General features: G+C 49.8%; 1 protein-coding gene and 1 long non-coding RNA gene across 4 annotated transcripts in view; one reads left to right on the top strand and one right to left on the bottom strand.

The window, feature by feature from the left end:
• The window catches only part of LOC140598286 (uncharacterized), a 41695-nt gene extending 26154 nt beyond the window's left edge, over positions 1–15541 (top strand). For 2 of the 3 annotated variants that reach the window (XR_012000571.1, XR_012000568.1), the window contains exons 2-3: positions 8530–8647; positions 8793–15541. This is a non-coding gene — a long non-coding RNA (uncharacterized lncRNA). The remainder of the gene's footprint in view (positions 1–8529; positions 8648–8792) is intronic. The other variant, XR_012000570.1, reaches the window with a different exon arrangement.
• Positions 331–21614, bottom strand: part of DNAAF5 (dynein axonemal assembly factor 5) — a 47756-nt gene continuing 26472 nt past the window's right edge. Inside the window, exons 7-13 of the mRNA XM_072753402.1 lie at positions 18861–19004; positions 17176–17344; positions 15113–15260; positions 12363–12513; positions 11476–11632; positions 8969–9160; positions 331–1280 (exon numbers count right to left, since the gene is read on the bottom strand). Of these exons, the coding sequence (XP_072609503.1) occupies positions 1144–1280; positions 8969–9160; positions 11476–11632; positions 12363–12513; positions 15113–15260; positions 17176–17344; positions 18861–19004 (1098 nt within the window). The 3' untranslated portion in view covers positions 331–1143. The remainder of the gene's footprint in view (positions 1281–8968; positions 9161–11475; positions 11633–12362; positions 12514–15112; positions 15261–17175; positions 17345–18860; positions 19005–21614) is intronic.

A 21614-nucleotide genomic window follows, 5' to 3' on the forward strand; every position in this document is an offset into this window, starting at 1 on the left:
GAAGAGCACAGGGTAGAACCGGCAATCAGGGAACTGTTAGATGACATCCCTGAGGGCGTCCTAAATCCTGGTCACTGTAGTCTAGGGAGCAAATTCAGATCCCACCTCTCATCCAGGCCTACCGTCCCCCGACTGAACAGCCAGGCTCTCCCTCCAAGCCCTCCTGATGGGGTTTGGAGCGCCTGCCACCTGGCGTCCAGAGAGGACACTACAAGTGGTGCAGGAGCCCAGAATTCTTGAGGCTGGAGTCACTGTGAGATAAAGGAAAAAATGAGCAATTTCTAAAAATGTCAATTAACTACCAAAACACATTAAGACAGGCGTACAAAATAATTATAATAAATATTTTTAATTAAATTTTCAAACACTTAAGCATAAATCTAATATTTGATTGTTAGAAAACACACAGTATTTTCCCCCTTGTGTTAATATAAATATTTGGCTTATGGAAATAATACCCATTTAAAAAATTTTTTTAGGCACTTGGGTGTAGAAAGTGCTAGAGAATAAAAACCAATTTTACTTTACTTCTACTTACGAGAGCAACCAAAACTGTATTTGATTAAATATTCTACTTTCAACATTGTTTGCATCACTGAGCTAAGAAAAAAATATTGTGACTGTATCCATGTAGCATTTTGAGTTCCAGAATATTTTAAACAGGAAAAAATTTAACTGATAAAGACTTCAAGTTCCTTTTAGTCTGTTCACTGTGATACTGTTTCAGTAGACAGAACTTAAGGAATGAATGAATTTCTTTTTAATAACTTGCTTAAAAAATCATCTTGGTGGGGTGGGCATTTGCGCAAACAGAAATACTAACTCTGGAACACAGCAGGTGCACAAAGCTTTAAAACAAAAGGGCTGATTTGGCTGCCAGTGTGAGCAGGTGCCATTTAGTTTTAATTTCAAATAATCTATAGATTTTTGGGAGATCTGTCAATGGACTATATAAGTAAGACAAAAATACAGAAGCCACTCAGTGAACATTATTTCAGAAACTGCTGGGCTTGAGATCTGTCTTAGGAGAATCCCAGCATGTTTCTTACAGAGTACATTCTTGCTTGTGAATGTCTCCAGCTGTCAACAGAGGTGCCAGAGCTGTGAGGTGGGTGATGGGCACTGGGTGCCTGCTCCATGCTCTTATTGGGCGAGTGGCAGGGCCTGCAGGTGCTGCAGAAGCTGTTGGCAGTGGGCAGGAGAGCGGTGCTTGTGGACGACAGCCTCTGTCTCTCTCACCAGGAGCTCAGGGAACAGAACGCTTCCTGCTTTGAGGACCTCTGTAAAACAGCAACAGACCCTTAAAATGCCAGAAATAGATATTAAACCAACTACTGCTTATGTGAATAAGCTTCATGTTCCAAGTTAAAACAGCTACGAACAGAACAGATTGCAAAGCAAGTGATCCAGGAATCACGTGTGACCTAATGAGAAAGGGTCAGTTCTCCAGGAAGACAGAAAGATCCTTAATATGCATAACAGCGCCAAACAATGCACAGCAAACCTGATGGGGTGACAAGGAGAAACAGAGAATCCACCCTGTAGCTGAGACTTCCACATGTGCTCTCGGAATGGAAAGACCTGCAGGCAGGTCAGCAAGGACGTGGCTGACCTCCACAGCAGATCTAGGCGCCTCCGTCTAACAGCAAGCAGGGAGTATGCGCCTTTCAAGCTTCCCTGGTGCACTAACCAGATGGGCTATGTTCTGGGCCATGAAAAACACCATAAGAAATTTAAAAACCAGAAGTCCTGCGATGTCTGCTCTCAGACAACAATGGAGTTAAACCAGAAATCAACAAGAGATAAACTGGAAAATCCCCGAATATCTGGAGATTAAACAGCACATTTCTAAATAATGCAATGATCAAAGAGGAAGTCTCAAAAGAAATTAAGGTCCACTTAGAACTAAAAGAAAAGGAAAACACAACGAAAATATTTGGGATGCAGTGAAAACAGTGCTTTGAAGGGAATTTATAGCATTGAATGCATATGTGAGAAAAGAAGAAAGATCTGGAAATCGACACTTTAAATTTTCTATGTTAGGAAACTAGAAAAAGACAAATCCAAAGTGAGCAGAAGAAAAAAAATTAGAAGTAGAGCAGAAATCAGTGAAATTAAAACAGGAAATCAATGGAGAAAATCAACAAAACCAAAAGCTGGTCCTCTGAATAAATCCTGGCCCACAGATCTGAGGACCCAGAGGAGGTGGGCTGACCCCACAAGAACAGATGACCTTTATAGACCTACACCAAAGAAACGGAATCAATAATTAATAACCCCACAAAAGAGAAAGCACCAGCCCCAGATGGGTTCAGTGGTGAATTCTACCAAACTTCCAGGAAGAAATTACACCAATTCTCTACATTCTTTCCTAGAAGATGGAAGCTTCCTAACTCTACGAGGCCAACATAAGTTTAAAGAAAACTGTAGGGGATCCCTGGGTGGCGCGGGGATCCCTGGGTGGCGCAGCGGTTTAGCGCCAGCCTTTGGCCCAGGGCGTGATCCTGGAGACCCCGGATCGAGTCCCACGTCGGGCTCCCGGTGCATGGAGCCTGCTTCTCCCTCTGCCTGTGTCTCTGCCTCTCTCTCTCTCTGTGACTATCATAAATAAATAAAAAAGTTAAAAAAAATAAAAAAAAGAAAACTGTAGACCATTATCTCTCATGAATACATATGCAAAAACCCTCAAAAAAAAAAAATAGTAGCAAGTATGATCGACCCAACAATGTATAAAAAGAATTATGTGTGAAAACAAAGTGGGGTTTATCCCAGGTACACAAGGCTGGTCCCATATTTCAAAATCAATTAATGTAATCCATTGCTATAAATAGGCTGAAAAAGAAAATCACATGATCAGGGTGCCTGGGTGGCTCAGTAAAGTGTCTGCCTGTCTCAGGTCATGGAATCAAGTCCTGTGATCAAGTCCCATGTTGGGCTACCTGCTAAGAGAGTGTCTGCTTCTCCCTCTGCCCCTCCCCTCACCATGCTCATGCTCTCTCTCTCTCTTTCATTCTTTCCTTCTCTGTCAGATAAAATCTTTAAAAAGGACGAAAGAGGGATCCCTGGGTGGTGCAGCGGTTTAGCGCCTGCCTTTGGCCCAGGGCGCGATCCTGGAGACCCGGGATTGAAACCCACGTCGGGCTCCCGGTGCATGGAGCCTGCTTCTCCTTCTGCCTATGTCTCTGCCTCTCTCTCTCTCTCTGTGTGACTATCATAAATAAATAAAAAAAAAATTAAAAAAAAATAAAAAGGACGAAAGAAAATCACATGATCTTATCAATAGATGCAGAAAAGTATTTTGACAAAATCTAGTGCCCATTTATGGTAAAGACTTTCAGCCAACTAGGAATAGAGAACTTCCTCGACACACAGAGTATCTATAAACTTGTGGCTAAAGTCATACTGAGTGGTGAGGCACTCAAAGCTTTCCACTTAGCTGCCAAATGAGACAAAGATGTCCTTCTCACCACTCCCTCTCAACATTGTACTGGAGGTCCTGGTGAGTGCAATAAGTAGCATACAAATAAACAGAGGTAATATATAAATAAAAGAAAATAAAATGTATTAAGTGTAGAGAGCCCATGTTTATGGACAGGAAGAGTCAATATCGTCATGATGTCTGTCCTCCCCAACTTGAGCTATAGATTTAAGGCAATTGCAATCTAAGTCCCAGCAAGTTATTTTGCAGATATCCACCACCTCAATCTCAAATCTGTAGGTAGAGGCCAAAGTCCCAGAGGAGCCAATGCAGCATGGAAGGAGAACAAAACAGCTGGAGAACTGACGTTAAGACCTCCCATAAACCATAGTACTCAATAGCGTAGTCTTGTTGAGAGAACAAACAGATCGATGGAGCAGAACGGAGAGCCCATACATAGAACCATGGTCATCTGACCTTTGGTAACAGAGCAGAGGTGAGGCAGTGGGGCAAACGAAGTCCTGTCAGTAAATGGTGCTCGAATAGGTAGATGTCTGTACACAGGAAAACAAAAAAGGAAGAAAGAACCTAGACACAGAATTGACATACTTCACAAAAATTAACTCCCAAGGGGATCACAGACCTAAATATAAAACTGCAAGAACTACAGGACTCTTGGAAGAGAACACAGGAGAGAACCCAGGGACCTCAGGTGTGGCAATATCTTTTAGACACAACACCAAAGGTACTATCCACAAAAGAAATAACTGATAAGCTGGATGTCATTAAAATTACACATTTCCATTCTGCAAGAAGCCAACATCAAGAGACTGAGAAGACAAGGCATACACCAGGAGAAAATATTAACGAAAGACACGTCTGATCAAGGACTGTTATCCAAAATACACGAAGAGCTCCAAAAACTCAATATGAAAACAATGTAAGTAAAAAATGTGAAGACCTTAATTAATGACACCTCACCAAGGAAGAGATACGGAGGCCAAACAGGCATCTGAGAAGAAGCTCCACGTCATGTGTCTTCAGGGAAATGTGGGTCAAAACAACAAGACGACACCACCACACATCTGTTAGAACAGCCAAAATCCACAATACTATCACCAGATGCAGCAAGGACGTGGAGTAGCAGATTGCTGGTGGCCATGCAGAATGGTGAGGCCGCTTAGGAAGACAGTTTGGCAGTTTCTTACAAAACTAAATATTCTCTTAACATACAATCCGGCAATTGTGCAACTTGGTATTCTTTTTTTTTTTTTTTAAGATTTGATTTATTTATTCATGAGAGAGAGAGAGAGAGAGAGAGAGAGAGAGAGGCAGAGACACAGGCAGAGGGAGAAGCAGGCTCCATGCAGGGAGCCTGATGTGGGACTCCATCCTGGGTTTGCAGGATCAGGCCTTGGGCCGAAGATGGCGTTAAACCGCTGAGCCACCCGGGGCTGCCCAGCTACTTGGTATTCAAAAGAGCAGAAAACTTATGTCTACACAAAACCTGCACACATATACATAAAGCAGCATTTTCCATAGTTGCCAAAAATTATATGCAAACAAGCTGTCCTTCTTTAGTTGGATGGGTAATCTGTGGTCCATCTAGACAACAGATTACTATCCAGTGCTAAGAACACATGAGCTATCATGCTGTGAAAAGACATGGAAGCACCTTTCATGTGTATTAGTAAGTAAAATAACCCAATCTGAACAGCCTTTTTAGCCTTTGTTCTGTAGGATATGAACCTGGTAACATCCTAAAAAAGGCCAGACTGTGGTGCGGGTAAAAGACCAGGGGCTGTCAGGGTGGGGTGTGCGTGCAAGACCATCAGGCACACAGGGCAGCGAAACTACTCTGTACAGTTCTGTAATGGTGGATCTGTGTCACCCATTCGTCCAAACCCACGGGATGCACACGACCCAGCGTGACTCTCATGTGAACAGTGGACTCTGGGTGGTGCTGATGTGTTTGAGTGGGTCCTCAATAGTGACAGATGCACCACCTGGGGTGGTGGGATGCTGTGTGTGGGGGTAACAGGTATGCGGAAAATTTCTGTACCTTTCTCTTATTTTGACCCGAAAACCACTCTAAAAAAATAGTTTTAACTGAAGAGTTATTACAGCATTTTAAATTCATCTGATGATGCTAGATTAGTACACAACAGTCACAGTGTAGACAAAAATAACTTCAAATAATTTTCTTGGAGTTGTTGGTAGATCAGGAAAGTCTCTCAAAATCTCTGAGGGTGATGTTTGTGTGGCATTTTGGCCTTAGAAACAGGTTTTGCAATAGCAGATAAACTGGCTTACAAAAATGATCAATTCTCTTCTTACATTTACTGATGCTGATTCAGTCAACAAACACCAGCTGTAAGCCTTCTATGTGCCAGATGCTGTGGACATATTAGGCGACAATCAGAACAAAGAAGGAAAGCAGTGTTGTTACAGGTGATAATCATGGTAACTGGGCTGGTGACTGCTGAACTCTGGGTGGGAAGGGAGCTGGACAGAGGCAAGCAGACTCAGGGGGTCATCGGAGTCCCCTTGATGATCCTGCTTAATGCTCAAGGAGGGCGGCATGGTCGTTGGTGGCAATGGGGACATAGCAGGGGGAGCAGGGTTGGCAAATGGGGGCGCTGTCCTGGGCTTGGCCTACATGCTGTGGCTGCCATGCCAGCAGACTCTCGTGCCCTCTGAGCACCTCCGCACGTGTGTGTCTAGAGTTTGGGGCAGATGTTTGGCCTGGACTTAAGTCTGGGAGCCACTAGCACATGGGTGGTGTCTGAAGCCAAGGAGAGGTCACCAATACAATGGGTGCAGAGGGAAGCAGTGGCCAGAGGGACAGAGGAAACCCAGAAGCCAGGGCATCTTGGAGGCCATAGCAAGGAGGTGGTAACCAGCGATCCTGTGGAGTGCATGCAGGTGAAGAGAGGCCCAAGCAGCAGGCTGCTATTGGCAGCAAGGCTCATGGGCACCATGATGGGAGTGGCTCTGGGAGTTAGACGTGGGACTGGCTGCGGGAGAGGATGTGGAAGAGTTTTACCTTGTCAGAGGGACGAAGCAAGGTCATCAGGCAGGAGGCCCAGGAAGCATGAGGGGCTGACAGGAGCCCCCAAGGGGAAAGCCAGATATCTGTGTGAGAGAGGGGCCTATCTACGCAGGACTGCAAACACAGCTGGCTGGCTATGGGGCTGATGTGCCAGGGGCTGGAGCTGCTGTGAGCACCCCCGAGGTTGGTGGGGCAGGCCCAGAGGCTGCAAGTAGAGGAGCAGTGGAGTGAGTCTGCCCTGACGCCTGCGCTGTCACGAGTCATGCCATGTCAGGAAGGTGGAGGAAGCACACACTGCCCCTCGGGTATTGGACAGTTAGCCTCTGGTGGGAACCAGGCTGCCTGCTAGAGAAGACTGACAAAACTCATTATTTGTCTTGCTGGAGAGAGGGAGGAGACAGGAGGGCAAGGTGTGGGGTCTGTGAGAACTGGGCCGAGTGACCCAGACCCCCCTACATGCACTGGGTACGGGAGTGGAGCCAGGACGCTGGTGTGTCCTCCAGCTGCTGGTGCCTGGAGACACCACCCGGCTATCCAAATGTGCTGCACCGTCACCCACTCCCACCTGTGGTGGCCTGAGGTGGAGGCTCTGTGTGTGTGAGGGTCCCTGGAGGACTCAGAGGTCTGGGAGTCAAGCTGTGTCTGAGACACCCCCAGGCTGGCTGTCTGCTCACTGCATGGCACAAAGCAAGGGCTAGGAGGCCACGGGGTCCATGAGCCTTCTGCAACCACCATCGCCTGGCATGCTCCCTCAAGAATGTCCTCAGTAGGGCAGCCTGGGTGGCTCAGCCCAGGGCATGGTCCTGGAGACTCAGGATAGAATCCCATGTCGGGTTCCCTGCATGGAAAAAGCTTAAAAACAAAGAAAAGCTTTCTGGCAGAAACTGCAAGTATAAGACCCATGTTCCCGCCACTGTACACTGGACAGCTTCCATAAGCTTTTCTTTCCTTTCTTTCTTTCTTCCTTTCTTCCCTTTCCCTTTCCCTTTCCCCTTTCCTTTCCTTTCCTTTCCTTTCTTTTTTTTTTAAGCTTTTCTTTCTGAGGCTTTCTGAGCTTGACGCTGACAAACGCGCTTCTCCCTCTGCCTGTGTCTCTGCTACCGCCCCCCCCTTCTGTGTCTCTCATGAATAAATAAAATCCTAAAAAAAAAAAAATGTCCTCAGTCAGACAGTAAGAATTCCTTTACTAACTCAGTCCTCAGGCACCCAAATTTTAATTTAATTCATTAATTTAGAGTTAAGTTGTGATTTCTTTATTAACTTGACAACATCTGCCTTTTAACTGGAACGTCTGGCTCATTAATGTTAAACAAGACTGCAGCTGAGGCTGGATTTGGTCTGTCTGTTTCCTATTTGTCCTGTTCCTCATTCCTTGACTTCTTTTGGGTTTTGTAATGTTTTTTAGAATTCTACCCTAAAACCTATTTATGGACATTTTACCTATACTTTGGATTACACTCTCTGTGGCTGCTCCAGGGGTTACACGGAAGCCCCTGGTCCCCGGTGTCTGCTGGGCCCACCGTCCAGGCATCCTGTATGGTGACGTGAGGGCACAGTGGGGGTGTGCCTGGGTCCCCAGGATGCTGCTTTTACCAGAAACAACCACCCAACAAATAAGGAACAAACTCAGGATAGTCTTACTCAGGTACCCAGCAGAACCTTTGCTCACAAATCAGTGAAGTGACAGCATTTGTGGCCAATGATAGATTTAAGCTTTCTGGCAGAAACTGCAACTATAAGACCCATGTTCCTGCCACTGTACACTGGACAGCTTCCATAAGCTTTTCTTTCTTCTTTCTTTCTTTTTTTTTTTTTTTTTAAGCTTTTCTTTCTGAGGCTGTTCTGAGCTTGACGCTGACAAACGTGACTGGACATGCCTGACTCAGGATGATGCCCCTAATTCCATGGCTGACGCAGGTTTCCCAAGCAGGATGGACCATCAGGCACGACTGTTACCAGGGTCCACCCTCTGGGTGGCCTCTGGGGAACGACCGCCTATCCAGTTTGGGGCAGTATCAAAGCATACCCGCAGTTATCTGAAACAGCTCCTCTCTTCCAGCTGTGTACCTGCCCGAGGCTGGATTTCCTTCATTACCTTACCCAACACCACCTATCATGGCTGACAGAATGCAGAAGCTGTGAACACCTAGCAGTCTGCTATCGAGATTCACAAAAAGGTAAACAACGCCACTCTTTTTGCTCCTTATTTTGTTTTGGAAAAGATCTCTCTTAAAACCATGTTATTGATGTTAATATACAACAAACTTGTTACCCTAAGCAAGTTAATAAATATCCAAGATTTTTCTCAATTTCAATTTCTAGCAAATAACACAGGCTGTAACCTACAAGGACAAAACCCTTGGGACTGGTAGTCCAAGGGCTCCCGAGGCCGTGGATCTGCTGCCCCATGAGACCAATCATGCTACTCAGCCGCCAAGAGCCGGGTTCATGCACTCAAGGCAGGTTTCAGAACCAACCACATGTCACACCACACCTACCTAACACCGCATCCTGGACAGCGCTCTCCGGGTCATCGAGGTACACAAGGAGCTCTCTGTACAGGAACTGAATGTTGCTTTGGTAGTAGGACTTCCCATCATCATTCTTGATACACGCCAGCCATGTGACCAAGGCAGAGGTGGCAGCTAGCCTCACTTCATGGGAAACGTCGTCCAGACGCTTCAGGAGCTCTAGAGTGAGGGCCAGACAGGACAGTGAGACAGCGACCAGTGCAGGGACTGACCCCAGAGCTGGGGGCACTCACCCTTGGGCCCTGGGAACCCCATGTCCTGTGGGGAGACTAGTGCTCACACTCAAGGGCCTGGGGGCAGCTCCCAGGACCGCTGGACCACAGTGGCCAGGGCAGGCGGAGGAGAACCTGGCCCGCCTTGTGCCGTATGTGCAGGTAGGCCTGAGCTGCTCTGTACCTGTCTCCTCACCTGCAAGGCAGCCCTGGGCCTCTGTGGCTCCGAGATGCTCAAGAGTCTGTCACCGCAAGCATCACACCCTGGCTGTCCTGTCCCCTTGATGGGCAGACCCTTCTCTACCCCAACACACTGCGCACTCTGGGGACAGAGCTCAGGGCCTGATGATGAGAGCCAACACCTGTGTCTGGTTTGTTTCTGCTGAGTTCTGGGGCTGGACCACTTGGCTGCTGAACGCAGTAACCATTTCTCCTGTGGATAGAAACTCACTGTTCACAGGTGAGGTGTTTATCAAACATATACCTTTCTCACCCCAAAGTACAGGAAATCTCTGGCCCTGTGGCTGGGTGTCTCTGGAGACTCAGCAGTCACTCGGGCACAGAATGAGCAGGCAGGAGGTGGATGTTGGTGGGGAGCATAGCAGTGGCCCCACAATGGCAGGCAGCCTATCCATCAGACGTAGGTATGCAGGGCCATGGGCCTGTGCTGTTCTACACATGTGTGCATGTGGCTCTTGGTTTCCTGATGGGCATTAACTCACAGAGGTGCCCTTTTCTAAGGATTCTGAGCCTCATGGAAGCACGCATGTTTGCAAAACCTTGCAGAGACCAGCACCACCTCCCCTAGTCCTGGGACAGCCAGTGAGAAGGGCACATCACCCGTGCCTCTTGCAGGGATTCCTGCCATGTCCTTGCTCCTGCCAGCTCAGGCCAACTTTGGGATGGTGCCTCCTAAGCCTCTAGTTTTAAGCAGAAGAGGTGGCTTGGAAATTCACTTTTGTGATTGTCTGAGGTCCGCCATGATGTGCAACTGCTAGTTCAGGAAGAAAGGATAGCTTGTATGGGGCTTGTCAGGAAGGTCTTAGAGGGAGCAGCTTAGAATGTCCTCCCCTCTGCAGCCAAGCAGGCAATGCTTCTGTAAACACATCGCTGCCAGGAGCACAGAACTGGTGCCACAAAATAAAGGAGCCTGCTCGAGGAAATCCTATTGTAATTAAAATATCCCCAAATGCCCCCAAATGAGCAACATTTTCACTGGCTTTTGTTTTAAAAAGTGAGCAAAATCCCAATGAGTCCTGACAGGCAGCAACCACACTGGCCTGGATTTGTTCACAGATAGAAATAGGAGTAAGATGTTTGTTGCCACAGAAGTAAACACAAAAGCAAAAACAAACTTGAAAGAACACATGGGAAAGGTGACTTTGACTCTGCATTTCATCAAGATGCACTGCATTTCCAGAACATTCTGAGCCACTACCTCTTCTGATGTTGGCTATTTGCCACTCATTCTGGAGCTCCGCGTGCACAGCCTGCACCTCTTCCCCTCATGGTGACCCGAATGGACTCAGCTCACAAATCCCATCTCTGCCACATTTGGTCTCATGCATCTAGTGGCCCCTGCTTTGAATCTCATTTCCAGGAATTCTTAAGACCACCTTCTAGAATCACTGCCTGCTGCAGCCCAGGGAAAGTACAGGTGCTGAGGCTCCACTGTGTGGCCAGGGCCCAGGCAGGAATCAAGAGCCTGCAGGCCACACCCAGTGCCAACCTTGCTCCTTAGTCTCCGCAGGGCCCCTCACTACAGTCTACCAGCAGCATTTCTAGAAGGTCTGCTGGGCTCTTTCTCAGTCGTATCTCGGTTTCTGTTTGCATTTCTGTTTGAACTTGGAGGTGGGTTCTAGAATTCACCACTCCCCTCCAGCAACAGGGGTACTTGCCATCCTCCATGCTAGGTTTTCCTGGTGTTTTAGGGACCCTCCACATCCACTAGTCTGCTCCTTCGTCTGAGATTGTGCAGTGCCTGGGCTCCAGAGGGGTGAAAATGTGGGATTTGAGGCATGGCTGTGTGCCCACCCTCACCTCAAGGGATCCCTGCCAGGTCGTGGGGCCGCACTCCCAAATCTTGGGTACACGCCTCCTTGTTTCTTGTGCTACACTATCCACCCGTTCCTCTGTCATGGCTGTGTTGGGACACAGCAACAACCTGACCGGAGGTCAAAGGAGCAGTTTCTAGTTTCCCTATAAAAGAAACAGCCGCCAGATAACTAGACACATGAGGTTTAGGAAAGAAAGATGTCCTACCAGGGTAAATCCTGATGAACTTATCAGGATCAATGATGCCACTGGAGGATTTTAGAAATCTGTTAATGATCTGGCACGAAATTAATCGAGTCATCTGAGAATCTTCCTCCAAGGTGGTTAGAATATGCGGCATCAGTGTCTCCTGCACTTGCTGTATCTGCAATGAGAAGACAAGAGGGGCTGGTGACGGACCTCAGCCCAGCAACGACACTGCATGTGGTGTGTACATGCTGCCTGTCATGGAAGGTGCCTGCCTCTCATACAGAGAGGAGTCTGGAATGCTACTGTGAAATTTTTACATAAGAAAACTGGAACCTTGATTTTAAAATCTAGATGACTTGAATGATCTTGTTTAAATTGGTGAGTTGATAAACTCATTATTCACAAAGTCTTAGACATAAATCCTACAGAGTCTGCTATTCACTAGAATGGCTGTCTATTGTGCCCTACAAAATTCAGGGGACATTGTAACTCTGATCATGGCAGTTGAGTGTACCAGGAGGTAGAGCTCACACAGTAGGCAAGCCCCTGGCCAGGCATGGCAGACGTGGGGCTAAGCAGTGACAGCAAGGCTTTCACACTGCTGCCCCTGCTTCCCTGATCCCCATGTGAACTGCAGGTAGGAATCACAGTATCTCATAAACCCCAACATCTGCCCAACTCAGTTAGGTTCCTGTGGTTACACTCTCTGCTCTGCAAAGAGTAACATTTAATATGTAAACCTCTGAAAACCCCCAGATAATCAGAACACCAAATGCTGCGGGTCACACCAGCTTGTGCTCGCCTGCAGCCCCCATGTTCCCTCCCCTCTGTGGGTTGCTGAAAGCAGGGTCTGGCCACTGCATGCACGTGCTCCTCCCCTGGGCAGGTGCCCTTGGGAGCCCCACCTGCTCTTCCGACAGGACCTCGCTGCTGATGAGTGCCCAGAGGCAGGACACAGCTGCCGTGCGGATGGCTGCGGCGGTCTTCCCTGCATGCCACTGCAGATTGGGGACCAGGATGTCCTTCGTCACAGTGTCGAGGTAGTGGTGGAACTGCCTGGGGTGGAAACATGGGAGCACAGGTAAAGATAAGGGAGCCAGGCTGAGGGGAAACCTGAACCAGGGCGCGAAGGTTTCCCTGGGGCAGCTGCCCTGCAGGGGAGGAGGCAGCTAGAGGGAGAGCTGGTGGCCTTCTAGAACTCCTCCCAGCCTCTGCTGGGCCTACTCAGAGGTTCTGAGCCTCTAGGATGCCCCCACCCCTCTGCTGCAGGGCTTTGTCAGTCTTTCCCCTTACCTCTGAAAGAGGAGGTAGGAAGTTACCAGGCACATTGACCAGGCTGGCAAAGTCACTTGTAGGTGTGGCCACCTCTCTCTCTCTCTCTCTCTCTCTCTCACACACACACACGCCTAACTGTCCCCTGTGGGCTCGCTCCCCTCCACCCAAGGGGAGAGCACTGCAGGTCTGCACCCAGGGCCTGAGTGCTGCAGCTCATGGAGACATGGATGTTCCCACCAGTAATAAGGGCACATCATCTGGATGGTGAACTCACATATCTCACTCTGCCTGGCCAGCTCAGGGCTGCAGAGCCACACTCTGGGCACCTTAGTAGGAGCTGCACAGAGGGGCACCTGAGTGTCCTAATGAATCCCACTGTGCCTTCACCATTACATCAAAACCTGTTTGGTTCAACAAATAATTCAAGTTATTTCATTCCAAAGCATATTTCAAAGGTGGCTTGTGTCCCAACACCAGCTGCTCTTGAATACTGAAAAGGTAAAGCCTCTGGGGGGAGCCCGAGCTCCACGGCACCCTTGCTTCTCCTTGCATCCTGCGCCATCCCTCTGGTCTGTCTCCAGCCTCATCCCGGACTGACCCAACTTTCTGATAAGGCTCCACCTGTTTGCTTCCAGCAGGGGGCATCCCAGAACCAGCGATGCAGGTAAAGGAGCAAATCTGGTTCTGGATGGCCTACACACAACAGACCCACAGACACACAGATTAGGTTTTCAATGTGCTTTAACTGTTATGCAAGGAGCTGCTGCTTCTTGCAAAGCGATTCACAAGAGTCTCTTCAGAAGGACCTAACCCTGAGTCCTGTCCTCTGAGTGTCCAGGTAAAGTAGCTATAAGAATGGAGGGCTGAGCACTGGCCAGACTGCCACTCGGCTGTGGGGATACAGGCAGGGGCCTCATGTGTGGCCAGGGTCAGTCAGAACTTGCGCCGAAAAAACAGTGACACACCAGGGAGGAAGATCAAGCACCTGACTTTTTGGAGTGGCTTGTCCTGTGCATGAGAAGATGCATGCGGCTTTGTAGGTGGGTCCTTGCTGGAATGAAGACGTACACATAGGTGGTTCGCCCAGACTTCCCTCAGAACTGATGCCACCTCAGGAGACCGTGAGTGCCCTGCTCCTCAGCCCCAGCTACCTTTGTGAGCAGTGCTCTGAAGACGGACCTCCTACCACCCTTGTCACCCCTTCCCTGGTCCCTGGTCAGCCTCGAGGACCAGATGGAGTCAGGTGGTGGCCAGCAAGGCCTGCCACACATCTATAGACACCCTGGAGGGCAGAGGCTGCATGTCTGGGGGTGGGGACGGCCCAGAGCAATTAAGGAACCTGAGTGGGTCGGCCGGGACAGATGGGGCGGTGCCCAGGGCCCAAGCTTGGGGTTGTTCTGTGGGAGAGGCAGCCCTGTCCGGGGGAGGGAGCCCCCCAAAATGGCACCTCCTCAAACCGAGGAGCCCATCTTGTCACTGTGGCACTTTCATCAGGTATTAGTGAGGCCAAGGACCCAGGGCAGCTCTCTCAATGCCTATGCTCTGCCAACTCTGAGTGGGACCTGCAGGTGGCCAGTGGACAGGTTTCGGCAGAATGGGGTCAGCAATGTACCCCCAGTGCTCCCCATGCCTGGGGGCCATTCAGACCCCTGGAGAGGATGTGGGGAAGCACAGGCCCTGAGGCACCAGCTGACCTGTGTCCACACGCCCTTGGGGCTCATCCATGTGGACCTCTGCTGTCGGGAGGGCTCCCAGGGCTCACTTTGTCTCTTTTTATGGCCACTGTAGGCTCGAAGCCTTGTGCAGACGAGCATGAAACAGAATTCCTGCAATTTGATGGGCCGACAGAGCCCACAGCAAATGTCCTAGCATGTTAGTGACACAGCCCTGATGGACGTGCTCCTTCTAAGGGGATGGGGTCCCTTCACGCCTCACTGCCCACTCCACCCCATGGCACCCAGCTCTGCCCTGCGACGGATTTAGGTCACTCCTGTCCTTCCCACCAGCATCTCTGCTCTCCGTCCCTCACTGCAGAGCTGCCACATTAGAGGTCTTTCAGTGTTTGCTGCCTCAAAGTTCTCATGGACAGAATCTTCTAACAGTGATTCAGTCCATTCTTTGTTAGGTTTGAAAGGTACCGAAAGACTATTAAAAGTGAGAACAGCTAATATATAAACCATTAATAGTTAATGTTCCCTGAAACCTCTTCATTCAATGGAATTTTAACGGCCACACGAAAATGACTTGACTTCGTGTCTGTCCGACTGGGCTCTCATTGCAGGGCTGTTTACCCAGGGAGAGCGGCTGGCGCCAGAGCCCGGGGTGACCCCAGCTCCTGTCTGAGAGGACCCCACAGAGGCCAGAGGCCAGGCAGACCTACCCCTGGGAGTCGATGGTCTGCTTTGCATTCAGCAGCACCCGTGACAGGCAAGAGAAGAGCCTCAGGCGCATCTGTGGGTCTCTGGCTGGCTGGAGGCAGCTCCTGAGGATGGGCATGAGGTGGGGCAGCACTTCTCCCAGCGCTGGGCCTGGAAAACACACACCCGGTTCCCACGGTTCCTTCTCGCAGACGGACAACAGCCCACGGCTGCAGGGTCAGCACCTGTGCCGAAGGCGGGGGCCAGCACGCCCTGTCCCACCACCTTCCTTTCCTTTCCGGATCATGGGTGTCACTATAAAACATTTAACCCCCAAATCATGCTTATCATTCAACATGGAAACTTCCTATTTCCTTATATTTTCCCAGATACTTAAAAAATTCAAGTCAAGCAATATTTTAAAGATCAACCAAAATAAATTATTCAGAACACGTAAGGTGTTTAATATTTGCCCCTACACTTGGCAGCCATCGCTCTTCCAGGCGCTGCTCGAGAGCACTGGCGCAGGTCCGCCTGTAGTACCAAGGGCCTCAGACATGAGGAATGATTTTCAGTACTGGAAATGCTCTGAGTCGTGATTGGAATAAACAGTCCCTGGGGTGTAGACACACACTCTGATTGCATGGACACGGGTCATGGAGTGCCACTGTGGCCCCCCACTCCAGCCAGGCAGGCCCTCACAGCACTGTACAACTGATAGCGCCTCTCATAGCCACCCTGCTCACAACGTGCCTGTCCATTTGCAACAAGCCCAAAAACAAGCAAAGCAACTGGAGTCTTCTCAGATCCTCTGTCTCAAACTGGGCGTCAAAGCCACAAGATGGAAAAGCAAAGCCCTTTGTTGACCTGAGGCCAGGTGTAGGGTCTGGGGAAGAAAAAGAAACAAACTAGATGGGACGATATGGCCCAGGAGCAGGATACCTTCAGCACGACTGAGCACCGAATGTTTGCTCACACCCTCTGTGGTTTATTTTCCTTTGACATCGCACAGAAGGCCAATGTTCAGACAATTCTCACTGGAGGAGGAGGTGGGATCTTTCAGGAAAGATACCAATCTCCTGCTTACAAGCAAGAGGAGAAAGGAATCACTGAATGTCTTCCTGCCCCTCCTGTAAAAACACATCTAGCTTGTGCACATCACTGTCTCCTTTTTACCATGTGTGCACCAAAAATGCATTATTTCTAACATGTCAAGTCTGTTAAATGCTCTCTGTAAAAATGAGAAAAAAACTCCTCCAACCTGCAGGGTGTTTGTCAACACTAACGGTACAAAGAAACGGGTAGATGTGAGATCCAGCAGGAAGTACTTGAGGACTGGATAGACCAGTGTGCTCTGGGTGTGCCAGCACCATGCGGGTTGTGGGGCACTGGGAAAGGAACCTCTCCAGACCAAACAGGATACTTTCAAACAAAGAGTGTAAATACACAGTATTCACAATCTGAGAAAATACTTGGTTAACTGAAGGAGAAGTGCAGAGCAGCCATGCCACCCCCCATACTGCCCGCCCCTCCTGCACGTGGCCGACAACCCAGCTTTTCCTGATCAGCCTCAACGGTGTGCAGGCTTGCAGGTTCCAGTGCACTGGGAAGTGGCTTCTGGTGGCTTTCTAAATTAGGGACAGAAACTGCCCTTCCAGGTCTGAAAGTAATTTTTGTTGTTTTCAAGAATCATCTTTTAAAAAGAAGCTTTCCAGTGAAAGCTTCCCCAGGGCTGGTCCAATAGAGGGATTTCCACAGGGCAGGGAGAAAGCATGGGTGGGAGGCCCACACAGAACACCCGTTGGCCATGCAGCACTAAGTTCAATGATGCTGAGGTGTATCTCAACACGGGCCACATGAGAGGCCATGACAAGGCCCAAATTTGAGGTTTAACATCAAACCCATACACCTGGCAGGCTTTGAGCAGCCATGTTACATAAAGTCTTCAAAAGTAATCTTCTTGGCATTTTTAAAGTTAACATTTTGGTTCTCAAACTGCTGGTTCCCATGGGCAGGAGAGATGAGTCACCCCACCTCAGCTGGCTTGTGGCCCCCTGGGTCCAGCCTGGGCGTGGTGGGAACTCACCTGCATGGGTGACTACCACGGTGAGCTGCAGCAGCTCCACGGAGTGGACAGTCCAGTCGTTCTGTGTTGCTGCCAGCCACTCCACAAGGGGGCCTATGTGCTCTCGGTAGAGGTCCTGCCTGCTGTTGACCTCTTGCACTGTGGCCAGCCCATCCATGGTCTCTTGAACCTGTAGGTGTGAGTTACAGGCTGGGGAAAGCCCTGCGGGGGGGGGGGGGGAACCCATCCTCATCATCAGACAGCGAGACCCACTGAGGCATGTGAGCGGCTAGTGACCAGGCCAACCTCAAACACCCAATTGTTGAGGAAGCATGAAAGGAGGAGCCCCTGGAGTGCCTGCTGGGGCTAGGACTGTAGGTGCTCATCTAACCGCCACTATGCACATGGCGTCAGTGCTGTGTGCACAACAGGTAACAAAACAGACAGATGTGCATTTATGAGATTCAGCCACTGTGCCCCCATTCTGCACAAAGCCAGGGGCACGTAGGGAGAGCAAGCTTCCTGGCAGGCCGCTCCCTTCTGGGGTCCTCAGCTCCCACTGCGGAGTGGGAGAGCCGGGCGCCAGCCAACCCGATCTGTGAGGGAGCAGGGAGCAAGGTGGCAGCAGGGCACTGAACTGAGCAGACAAAAACTATGCTGGCCCAAGGTCACCCTGCAACTGGGCTTTCCAACGGAGACAACCACCCTCTGGGGGGGAGCAGGAGACAGGTATGTAGCCACCTCCCAGCCTGCGTCCTGACAGCTGCCCAGCTTCCTTCCATTGTGTCCCATGCATGCACTGTTTGTGGCCCTGTGGTGATGAGCTGTCTGCTGATACGTGCTCTGTGGAACAGTGGCTTTTAAAGACAAAAATGTGGGGGGTACCTGGGTGGCTCAGATGGTTGACTATCTGCCTTCAGCTCAGGTAATGATACCAGGGTCCTGGGATTGAGTCCTGCATTGGGCTCCCTGCTCAGTGGGGAGTCTGCTTCTCCCTCCCCCTCTGCCCCTCCTCCCCAACTCATGCTCTCTGTCTCAAATGAATAAAAATCTTTATAAAAACAACAACAAACAAAACAAAGTTGAGAGGCCCAGGAAAGGAGAGGGAGGGCAGAGGGCGTCCTTGATATGGGGCCCAGGTTCTATGAAGTGCCCAGGCACCTCTCCATCAGGCACATCATCCCCAGACAGAGATGTGCCCATGGGGGTGGAGAGAGGACCAGGGGGAGAACCACATTGTTCTGGAGATGGTCCCTGAGGCCCAAGGGGAACTGGACATCAGAAGAATTTTCAAAGCTTAGACCCAGAGCTGAGAAAACAGAAATAATGTTATAAAGCTGGCCTGTGATGAGATGGGAGATTATGACACTATCTTCTCTATAGGCTGTCAGTCACAGGCTGGAGCTGAGGACGGGCTCCTGTCCTGCTTGTCCATAGCTGTTGTCCCTCTGAGACATGACAATAAACGGGCAGCTGCAGGTTCTCTAGAATCCTTTACCCCCTGAGGGCCACCGCATGAGCGACTCATCCCAAATGTCCCACATGGTCCTCCACTGTGCTAGTCAGCTGAGTCAGGGGAGCCTGAGGCTTCAGTTTCCACAGCAGGAGGACTTCTGGATGGTGGTTCCATTTGGTCAGATGAGCACCTTCCCAGGCATGAGCTCCATCACCCACACAGCTAAGTGGGGGTTTCCCTGTAGCCTTACCTTGTCACTGAGGCCTGTGGCTCCAGAGAGCGCCATGATGGTCACCAGCACTTCCATGAGCTGCAAGCTGCATCCTCTGCAGTCTTCCTGGCACACGGAAACCAAAGTCTGCACGCAGAGCAGCAGGTGCTCCCCATGAAGCAGCTATGAAGGAAAAAGGGAGTACTGTGAGCCAGCCCTCCCCCCACCCACCTGTCCCTTACCACACCTCCCAGGGTCCCCCTTACTACACTCCTCACTCCCCACCCTCTGCCCTCTGCACTAGCCCCCAGCTCCTGCCCCCCTCCCAGGGCCCCCCTTACTACACCACCCCTTGCACTTGCTCTCCCCACCTCCTGCCTCCCCCACCCCACAGCCCACACTGACAGGACACAGCACACTAGTGCCATGGATCAGAAAGCATGGACCACAGGAATGCCTTCTATCATGGGAAAACTTTCAGTTTTCTTTTCCAGGGAAAACAACATAGCCCAAGAAAGAACTGCTTAGCAGTCTCTCAGTTAATGTTTAAAGCAGGTCTTATGCATGAGCCACACATCCCATAAAATTCACAAGGGAAACAGGGCATCTTGGATCCACATGCAAACACCCATCCCTCCCAACCTGCCCCCAAGGGTAATAGACAAGGTGGAGGACGGTGGACAGGATGGGCGCGCCAGAGCCCGTGGCTGCAGAGGCTGGGTGGGGGCATGCGGGGGTTCATTCTGCTCTTTTCTCTACTGCTGACCATTTCTGAGTCTTTCTGTAATAATAAGTTTTAATAAAAGTTAATAAAAGTTCTACGGTTCAGAACATGCCTCCTGATGGATGGGGGTGACACGGCGGGTGCCTCAGCCAGGTCTACTCAGCCGCTCGTCTCCCAGACCTCAGCTTCATCAACCGTGGAGCAGAACTCCTTAATGCCCGTGCCCCACCCCGTGCTTCTCATACGTCCCTCCATGTGTGCCTCACGCATGTTTCACAAAGGACAGAGAGGATGGGACAGGAGCACGACGCAGAGGGCAGGAGGTGTGCACTCAGGCGGTTTCACTAATGGGAACAAGTCCAAAGGCAATTCTGGAGGAGTTCTGGGCTCATGCACAAATGATATAAATCATGAGAGTTCAAACAAAGAATTCACGCTGGATCACGGAGGAGTGTGGTCCACGCTTGCCTGGCTGCTCACGTGCAGCAACCCTGGGAAGCCAGACTAGTGTTTAATTCACATTCTCACTTGTTCCATGCCCCGATCTCTTTTAGGCCTAGGTGGGCAGTCACCAAGTGTCTGAGGACATGGTTTCAGCTAATCTCCAGAACGGCCTAGAGTTAACCACTGACAGAGCGTCACTCTCAGCTCCTGAGATGCATGCCAACATCAGCTCAGGCTGGCTGTCTTGGGGTGCACTGGACCTTGCAAGGAGCTGCGTGCTTTTCTACATGTGCCCCTCTGTAGGAAGTGTGGCACCATCTCTGGGAATCTTGGCCTTGGCATTCACAGATTTGTTTATATCAAAGCAGAGAACATTCCCCTCCCCTCCACCTGCACCTCAAGAGGGAGACCAAGGCACAGCGGAGGCGAGTTTCCAAAATGACATCTTAGCTCCTGCTCCTGAAAGTGTCACCTGAGGTTGTCGAAACTTTATGGCAGAAAGTACTAGAGGCTGACATTTCTACGGTGACCACGCCCCTGCACTCATCATGGTTTGTGTTTGTTCAACAGGAATAAATGAGTTACCTTTACGGTATCAAACAATTTCCTCAGCTCAGTTACATGTCACAAAACAAACATTTCAAAGGAAAGGATCGGATTCCCTCAGCTTAGCTCCAGGTGCGGCGCTGGCCAGACACACACCTGGGGAGGCACCTGCCACTACCAGGCCCTGCAGCAGCCAGCATGCACCCTCAGGGAACCTCTTGTCTGGTTGATGCTGGAGTTTCTACCCTTCAGTTTTTTCTCAAAAGATGTCAGCAGCTGGTCCTCCCAGCTCCTGGGGAATAATGGCAGGAAGCTCATGCTGTTTCCTTCCTGCTGCAGGGGAAAAAGGGCTGCATCTGGCACCTTTGCCTAAACTTGAGTGTTCATCCCCTTTGCTGAATGTCTGAGTCTGTGAGGAAATGGGCATCTCCGGTTTTCCCTATGGCTGGTTCCCTGGCCTGAGCCTGGAACACATCTGATGAGACACTAAGCATGATCATGCTGTTTAAAACACCACTACAGGAGCACTTGGTGGCTCTGTCAGTTGAGAGACCAACTTGATTTCAGCTCAGGTCATGATCTCAGGGTCGTGAGATCAAGCCCCACAACAGGCTCTACACTGGGTGTGGAGCCTACAGAAAACAAAAAAACACAAAACAACGTCAATGCAGAAATTCGTCCTCAAAAAACCTCTGGAAGATGAAGAGCCAAATACATTATCTGAACTTCATGGATTAAGGGATCAAATTTTTCTGTAGGGGTGCCTGGGTAGCTCAGTGGGTAAAGTGTCTACCTTTGGCTCAGGTCATGATCCCAGGGTCCTGGGGTGGGGTCAAGTCCCGCCCGGGTTGGGCTCCTTGTTCAGCAGGAAACCTGCTTCTCCATTCTCCATCTCCTCCCCACTCATGTGCTCTGTTGCTATCTCTGTCTCTCTCTCAAATAAATAAAACCTTAAAAAAATAGATTTTTCTATACATGACGCTAAAATATGAAATATTTTCTTTCCCATAAATTTTGTAGATCTCTATTTAAACACGTGCACAAAATTTCAAATTTAGCGTTTCAGGAAACAGAGAGCT

Source organism: Vulpes vulpes, chromosome 3 (genome assembly GCF_048418805.1).
Source record: "Vulpes vulpes isolate BD-2025 chromosome 3, VulVul3, whole genome shotgun sequence".
In the NCBI taxonomy this organism is placed as follows: domain Eukaryota; kingdom Metazoa; phylum Chordata; class Mammalia; order Carnivora; family Canidae; genus Vulpes; species Vulpes vulpes.